Source organism: Dunckerocampus dactyliophorus, chromosome 20 (genome assembly GCF_027744805.1).
Source record: "Dunckerocampus dactyliophorus isolate RoL2022-P2 chromosome 20, RoL_Ddac_1.1, whole genome shotgun sequence".
Classification (NCBI taxonomy): domain Eukaryota; kingdom Metazoa; phylum Chordata; class Actinopteri; order Syngnathiformes; family Syngnathidae; genus Dunckerocampus; species Dunckerocampus dactyliophorus.
Window position 1 is genome coordinate 11,683,083 of NC_072838.1, and position 8,088 is coordinate 11,691,170.

The 8,088-nt window shown below is 41.8% G+C and overlaps 1 protein-coding gene across 1 annotated transcript; it reads right to left on the reverse strand.

Moving 5' to 3' along the window:
- Nucleotides 1–2,764: 2,764 nt before the first annotated feature.
- On the reverse strand, nt 2,765–5,248 carry sem1 (SEM1 26S proteasome subunit). The gene is made up of 3 exons (XM_054763954.1): nt 5,125–5,248; nt 4,572–4,665; nt 2,765–2,974 (listed from the first exon to the last, which is right to left on the reverse strand). The coding sequence occupies exons 1-3, from the start codon at nt 5,198–5,200 to the stop codon at nt 2,932–2,934; spliced, it is 213 nt and encodes a 70-aa protein (XP_054619929.1). The 5' UTR covers nt 5,201–5,248; the 3' UTR covers nt 2,765–2,931.
- Between the last annotated feature and the right edge of the window lie 2,840 nt (nt 5,249–8,088).

Consider the following 8,088-nt stretch of genomic DNA (forward strand, 5'->3'; position numbering starts at 1 on the left):
GTGTGTCTCCAAGAAGCGTTACTATGCACCCACACTCAACAGTGTTAGGTTAACCTATTATCTGAAAAACAACCCTAAATGATCAAACTTACACCTCCCACATCTGTTGCTGACTCGCTCATTTTTTGCAGAGCTCCAGGCTTTATTTTAAGATGTGTAGCAAAGCCTGCTTTTTTTAGTGGTTGGCGAATATATTGAGCAGACGCATCTCGCTCGGGGTGGGTCAGAGGCGATATCATCTTCATGAGGAAGGAGGGTTAAAAACCAACCGTTTGAACACTTCTCGTAAAAGTGGAGGAAACAAGATTTTTCTTACGTTTGGTGCTCATACAGAATCTCTAGGCCGGGACACATTACCATCAGAACATCGTTTTAAAAATAAATTTTGCACATTAGGAGACCTTCAGGCGTTTTTTTCCGTTTGAAGTTTGTTTGAATGGGAGATTCAAACTTCTGTTTCTACGCCATAAGTTGTCATAGCTTGAATGTAGCTCAGTGTCATGTTACACTTCTTTGGACAGAAAACTCCTTGGGACCGACTCAACAGAGCCTCTGCTGGTGGCAGCTAAGTAGTGCACTGCATTTTGACTTAACTGCTTCAGGAGCCAATCATTAATATCAATAAATTTGCAACACTTTGCCAAATTCTTAACATTAATCAATTATTATTGTTGTTAATGTTATGTACTTATACAGTAATTAATGAAATCCAAGATAGCAACCAAAAACCTGCCTTTAAGATAATAACACTGTGTATTATTTTTATTCTTACTCTCAGAACTGGGCATCTTTAAGGAGCAGACATTTTAAAGAGCTACTGGGTCTATTTTGACTGTGTACCAAATGAAATGTCCAATGAGAGTATTGTAATGACTGACAACATAAGATGGAAGCACAGAATTAGTTCCCTAATTTCCCTCAAGGGATTATTACAGTCTATCCATCCATCTGTCTGGTGACTACATGGATCGTCGCTTTTTGGCACCTCTAAAATAAGCACAGAGATGGCTTCCATATTTACATTGCACGTGTTCAACCCAGCAAATTATCATCCTTTCATCAGTCAACATCAGCTTTCACTTTCATGTTGAATCACGAGGGGTCACAAAAGAAACAACAAAATGCTTGCACAAATTAAATAGCTGATTACGCAGGGATCAAAGACAAAAACTACAGTGCAGGGGCGGTAGCCTTGGCGGTCTGCGCCAGGGGTCGAATATACGATGTGGGCCCGCGGAGGCCCTCGCAGCGTCAAACACAAGGGAACAATCTCACGCTCTCAGCACAAACAAAATGGTCGAGGGATTGTCTTCTGTTGCTGGCACTTAACGATTACTTCGCGTGAGTGCCTTCACAACCACCCCAATAATAATCAACAGGGTCCTGAGTGGCACACACACACACACACACATTCGCAGCTATTATAGTTAATTAAAAAACATACCACTGGTTTACAGTACATAACAAACACAATGATTTCTATCACTGGGTTGTGCATCACCACTGTACATCCTGCATTCTAGATAAATTGTGCCATGGGATATTTACATAAATACATTAAACCAAAAACATCCCTACAAGAGAAGGAAAGCAGCCATGCATGTTTCTTTAAATGCAACCACATACTGTATGTGACGAGTAGTACCCTCCCTGGTCACATTAGGACCACTGTGCAACACATCTGAGATCCAATACAATACGCTTGGCACACATAAATGCTGTGTAAGTAGTGTAATATTTTCATAGACCTGGGTGAGGAGTGGGGGTTGAGATCTGTTGGGGGCGTGTGAGAGTCAGGAGGGCGGAGGGAGTGACCCTGTACAGTACAGATAATTATCAGGTTATCAATATGTTTAATCGGGGTGGTGACAGAAACCACTGATTTAGGTGAGCTGAAAACACATACAGGTAAGCTGGATTCAAGTATTGTCTGTGCACTAGTTCATAAGTATATAAATAGTATAATTTATGTGTTTGCTGGAGTGTTACTTCCTATTTGTGGCATCATTTTAAGGGGACAAAAGCTGATCCTGCTTATACTGGCATCCATTTCACCTCATTAAAGACCTCTACAAGCCAGAAAGGACAAAACACTGCAAGAAAACTATTTTGCAGTGGGAGCGTGAAGAGGATAAATTGGCCTCTGGTTCAGTACAAGAGTCCCCGCTGTGCCGTGCGGAAGAGCAGGGCCCGACTGGCAACGGAGGCAGGCCCAGGCAAGGCGGACTCAGTGGCCCCATGCTGGGACCCCCTCCCTACCTCTGACAAACACGCCAGTGGATAATCTCTCCTTCAGGGTCTTGGCCCGGTGTTGCAGGCAGGCCTGAAAGGGGAAGGGGACTACACTGTACACACACACACACACACACACCCTTCAAGCAGACAGCACTTTGACAGCTTGAATACAAGCTAAAAATATGTGTTGAGACTTCTTCTGGCAGCTGTAGTAGTGTGCTATAGGCTGCATAGCAATGACAAGCAGGTACACCAACATAAATACCTAAGTGTCATCATACACAAATGAATTTTTAAAAAACTATGGTTTTAGTTCTTTTACATAAAAGCTGTTTAGGAACTAAAAAACGTAATGTGTAGATGGATAAAAGTCAGTAGTTATTGTAAACGTGCTTTTCCACATGAAAAATTCTGAGCTCTACTTGTAACAGGAGGTCTTTTGTGAATGCAAAACATGTAAACCCAAATAATTCAAGCTAGACAACAAGGCTACGATAGTATCAAAGTGAGTAAATACACTCAGACAATGTTGTCTCTAAACATTTTACTTCCATCAGCAACTCTTACGAAAAACAAACAAATGAACACATGAAAGGTCTCCTTTCCTCCTCCCTTTTCTGGTCAACCTGTAATATTCACATAGAAATGTCCGTGTTATCCAAAAGGTGTCCCAAAACTTGAAGAACTTGTCGACGACTACGACGTCTCCATCTTGTAGCCGTGTTTTTCTAGCTCCGCTCTGCAGGAAGGGGGGGGAAAAAAAATATGTCTAACTTGGAATTTACGTCATTGTCAATCTCTGTGCATTGTCATTTAATATTGGAATAACATTATAGTCCCTTTGGATGAAAGGTCTGGCAATGACATTCAAGCATCACTTAGCCGAACTAATAGGACACTTTATTAGGTATACCTGCACGATCCAATGGGATTTAAAATGGGAGAAAAATTCAGCCTTTATAAAACAGTAATATGCTCAGTTGTACAAGAGCACTGCATCATACTGATGTGCCACCAAGTAAGTTAGCCAAAATAGAGTAGAACCTTGGTTTTTGACCAAAAAAATTGCTAAAATATGTTTGTTATCATACGGCCAAACACTGCGCTCAACTGGTCCGTTAGAATCAAGAGCTGAAACATCCACACATTGGTGACTCAGTCTCTGAAGAATGGTTCTTTTAGAGTTGGGACACTGTAGACAAGATTCCAGCCAGGGAATCCGTTAATCATCTCCAGTGTGTATGTGTGCATGGTTTATTTGTTCACAGAACACACACAAAACGATGAACAACTCACATGTCTCCCTACTTCCTCTAATAAGCACAATGTGGCTGGTGAGGCGTTCAAGAACACCCCATGTTTCTGTGTGTTAGATGACTGTGCATATTGGATTAAAAACACCTTCAAAAAAAGTTGCAAGTGACAGAATTTTGAAACGGGTGAGAAACACTATTGAATTTGAGAAAGAACTCAACGCAAACTACAAGGGTAGCGCCTGTTACTACAGCATCGGATAACAAAAGTAGGAACCATAAACATAGGCCCCTTTAGCACACAGGTTACGGGTGGAATTATTTAAGGGAGACACATTATAGTGAGTCCGGCCAGTGTTGTACTTGCTGCTGAAGTTTACAATAAAGCTCAAGTGAGCAAGTATACAGCTCTAACCATCCACTCTCTCAAGTTAAGTTTGTAACGGATCGCCACCTCCTCTCCTCCCTCCACTCATCACCATGTTCACCAAAAAGTCTTCAAACAAGGTGAAAGTGATGTTAAATGCTCATTTATCCGTTACCTTCATCATTTGTATTTGACTCTGTTTTCTGCACGTAAAACTATCAGTATATGTAAATGTGTGTGCATATTTCTGGGCGTCTGGAACGGGTTAATTGCATTTACATTATTTCTTTGGGGAAAATTAATTTGGTTTTCGTCTGGAAAACGTCGACCATTTGGAACAGATTAATTACAAAAAACAAGGTTCCAGTGTAATAGAACAGCTCTTGGTATGATGCACAGCAAACTACAACTGCGATAATAAATTGTTTGTTAAATTAATACCTCTTTAACAGTGTCAAATCACAACTGAGCATTATTATCTTCACACAACTTGATACGGATCTCATAGCGCATTTGTAAGTTCACAAAAACGACTGATATAGCTATAACAAAAACATTTTCAGCGTCTTTACTTGACTGCATGGGCTTGCAAAACATTCAACCTGCTGCTTTTAATGCCATTCCTGACTATTTACGACTCCTACCTACTGAGCGTGTAATACTGATCCCCTGCACATGTCGGCACACGTTTATCGACGAACACTTGTGTTGCATACCTTAACTGGTTTGAGAAGTCATCCTCCACATTGTCATCATCCCAGTTGTCTTCCCAAACATGTGCATCTTCATCCTCATCCAGACCCGTCCAATCTGGATACATTCATAGTGAACCGCAAACAGCACGTTAAAAACGGTCTTGACGGAAGCAAATGGCGAGAAGATGAGAAATAAGTCTTCAAAAAGACCCGCCTTGCCAAGTTGTCGTAACTTAGCAAGCGGCACCATGTACACATAGGAGTTGATAAGTTGCTAGCTAGCTTTATAGCAGCAAGTGTAGCTGCTAATGCAGTCTATCAAGTTCAATATCAATGCACTGACGAAATGTTATGAGATAAACCAGAGCCCTGTGCGCTGCCAAATAAAATGTATGTTAATAAAGCATTCGTTAAATTTATCCGCCATCTTGGTAGCATGGCTAGGTATTGCTAAAGCTAGCATGACAAGGCTAGCTGAGTCACTGTTATACGCTCGAGCATGCTTTACAATGACGGCATTCAGTAAAACATATATTAGTCATTGCATATAAATATAACTATTACTATTACTAACCTTCAGCTGGGAATTCTTCAAACTCATCGTCCTCCTCCAGTAAACCCAGGTCAACGGTTTGCTTTTTGTCTGACATGTTCACCGGCGGGAAGCGAGTCTGCTTATCCGTTGCTGCCGAGTGACTGCCGCGCAAAGGATTGTGGGAAAGAGAAATGCTTCAAGCGGGTCATAACTGCGCGGGATGCGCAATGGAGCGCAGCATATAGCTTTAAATGGACTAATTTGCCCAGGGAAAGGCATAAAATAAGATATTACGACACACTTTCTAAACACCTTTGCGTAAAAATAAATAAAGCTACATATCATTCTGTATTATTTAATTCCCATTATTATAAAATGTAAACAGTACCCGCTGCTCTAGTTCAACAATGTGATGTTTTAATAAAGAAAATTACCTGGTTTTGAACGTTTTAATACGTTTCATTTGAAGTGGACTCAAACAAATACATATAAGTGCAGCTATATTTAGATCTTTTTGGTGGACATAAATTCCAATGCTTGCACAGTAACACAGTAAGGGCTGTTTTGGTATGCCTCACTCGCTGTGTGGAACTCTTGTAAAGCAGAAAATACAGCCTCTGCACGTACCAACACACACGCACACACATTCTATTCTGCGCAACTATAAAAGGCTCAAATAATAAAGCCACAGTTTGTAAATGCATTCAAGATAAATGAGGCTAATGTACTGCAAAACCGCTTGTACACAATGAAGACATCTGACAACAGATGGAGCAAACCTCAACCTAAGAGTGAGTATTCCATTTTTTGTTGTTGTTTTTTTTTTTACATCATTACGTAATCATCGTAAGCATTTACACATGACATTGCCGCAACATAAGTAGGCAAGGCAGAGAGACATGTTTGTTGGAGCAGCATTGAGCCATTTGGAGAAATGCATGAATGAATGACTTTGAATTTTGTTTGGGTTTTTTCCTCATCTCGCATGTCTTGCTTAACAGGCTTTGTTGCCATCCCATCCCGGTGCGTTTGACAAAAGTGTGACTTATTAAAGAGACTTTTGAATGTGGAGTTGACTGTGGTGCCAGCGTCACTCAGTCTTTGCAGGTGAAGCCCTGGGAAGTGGCCGTCTCGTCCGCCCGGCATACCTGAGACTGCAGTTACATTGTGGCTGGCGCCTGCAGTCTCTCGGCTCCGGAAAGAAAAAAAATGAGAGTAGCGGGGAGGGCCACAAAAGGGTGGCTACCACTGTAGCGACAGACTCCATCCACCACGGCTTGTGTCTGAGTAGCAGCATCACGTTTCTGTCCTTAGACAAACCCCCCTGGGAAAGGACAGGTCGGCAGCGGCTACAAGTACACTGGGAGAGACAGTCAGATAGAGGAAGAATTCCACCAAAAGACCCCCCCTTCTTCATAGACACTGTCTACTATGGTTCTCTTTATCACAGGCTTGGCTTGTGGCCTTGAGGCAGTGCACGCTGAGAGGGGGGGACGCAGGTTTGAGAGTGTACAGCACGGGGGGGGATTAACTTCCAAAGATAAAGACCTCTTCTTCTTCATGTCAAAGAAAGTGACACAGGGGGACAGCCGACCGTCTGCTGTGTCGTCTGTGCTCCATGTGCACACGTAGTCTAGACCAGTGATTCTCAACTGGTGGGTTGGGACCCAAAAGTGGGTCGCAAAGGTGCGTTCAGTGAGGCGCGGGTCTACGCCTAGACAAAAAAATAATCATAATAATAACGACTCGATGTCTGTGAATGCACCTCGTGTTCTTGTCTGTGCTATTCGCTTGCTACGTGAGCGACATGTTTATGGGCAACTTTCTCAAGCCGGAGCAGGGGGGGAAAGACATTTTGTGGGGTTGTCCGACACACAGCTGCAGATATCCGCTGGAGAAGAGCGCACCATGAAGAGAGGACAGTGTCTCGCCACTGCAGCTCACGCTGGGTTGCAAATAGAACAGAAGATATTTCAGTAGTTTGAGTTGAAAAAGTTTTGCAGTTTTGCAGTTGGCGACCATCCCAGGGTGTACCCTGCCTCTCGCCCGAAGTCAGCTGGGATAGGCTCCAGCATACCTGCGACCCTAGTGAGGATGAGTGGCATAGAAAACGGATGGATGGATGGATGGATGGATGGATGGATGAATGGATGGATGGGTCGCCGCTTGCCATTGGGCGGTGATGGTGGGTCCCGCAGCTAAACCAGTCGAGAACCACTGGTCAAGACCATACATCTACAGTAGAAGTCCAAACTTTTTCCTGCGAGGGCCACATCCTGAAAAATGAAAACATGCGCACTTATATTATCATTGTGTAAAAATGCTTTAAAAACCTTACATGTACAGTATGTATGGATATGCATCAATATTGAAAGACAAAGCTTTGTGTTGCTAGTAGTTATTAGCATCAACATTTTAGCTTTTCCTCATTACATTATGCCTTTTAGATCTATTTTCTCATTTGCGTTTAATTCTAATAATAAAAACAAACCTTGGGCTGCATATGGCCCCCTGCTCGCAGTTTGGACATCCCTGCTCGAAGGTCACACAGAACCTAGAGTCATGGAAAAAATGGTTAGACCACCCTTGTTTCTTCAGTTTATTGATCCATTTTAATGCCAGGTATAACTAAAGGTACATTTGTTTGCACAAATATAAAGATGATAACAAATATAGCTCATAAGGGTTTAATTTAAAAGCTGATATCTAGCAACTTCCATGGTTTTCATGATAATAACTAAAATCACTTAAGTTCCTACATGAATAACTATAGCATTGTACTGCCAAAAATTGTAACTCTTATGAGCTATTTTTGTTGTCATTGTTATATTTGTCCAAACAAAGGTACCTTTAGTTGTATCAGGCATTAAAATGAACAAGAAACTGAAGAAACAAGGGTGGTCTAATCATTTCTTCCATGACTGTATCATTAACCATGATTAATTTCATGAACAGTTCAGACAATTTAGTAACATTTTAACAAGTGTAAAAAGAAGTGAACCA

Excerpts from the sequence above, each read along its gene's own strand:
- sem1 (XM_054763954.1), bottom strand. The coding sequence starts at position 5,200 with ATGTCAGACAAAAAGCAAACCGTTGACCTGGGTTTACTGGAGGAGGAC. Across the intron at positions 4,666-5,124 it reads TGAAGAATTCCCAGCTGAAG|ATTGGACGGGTCTGGATGAG; the intron begins GTTAGTAATAGT and ends GAATGTATCCAG. Across the intron at positions 2,975-4,571 it reads GACTTCTCAAACCAGTTAAG|AGCGGAGCTAGAAAAACACG; the intron begins GTATGCAACACA and ends CCCTTCCTGCAG.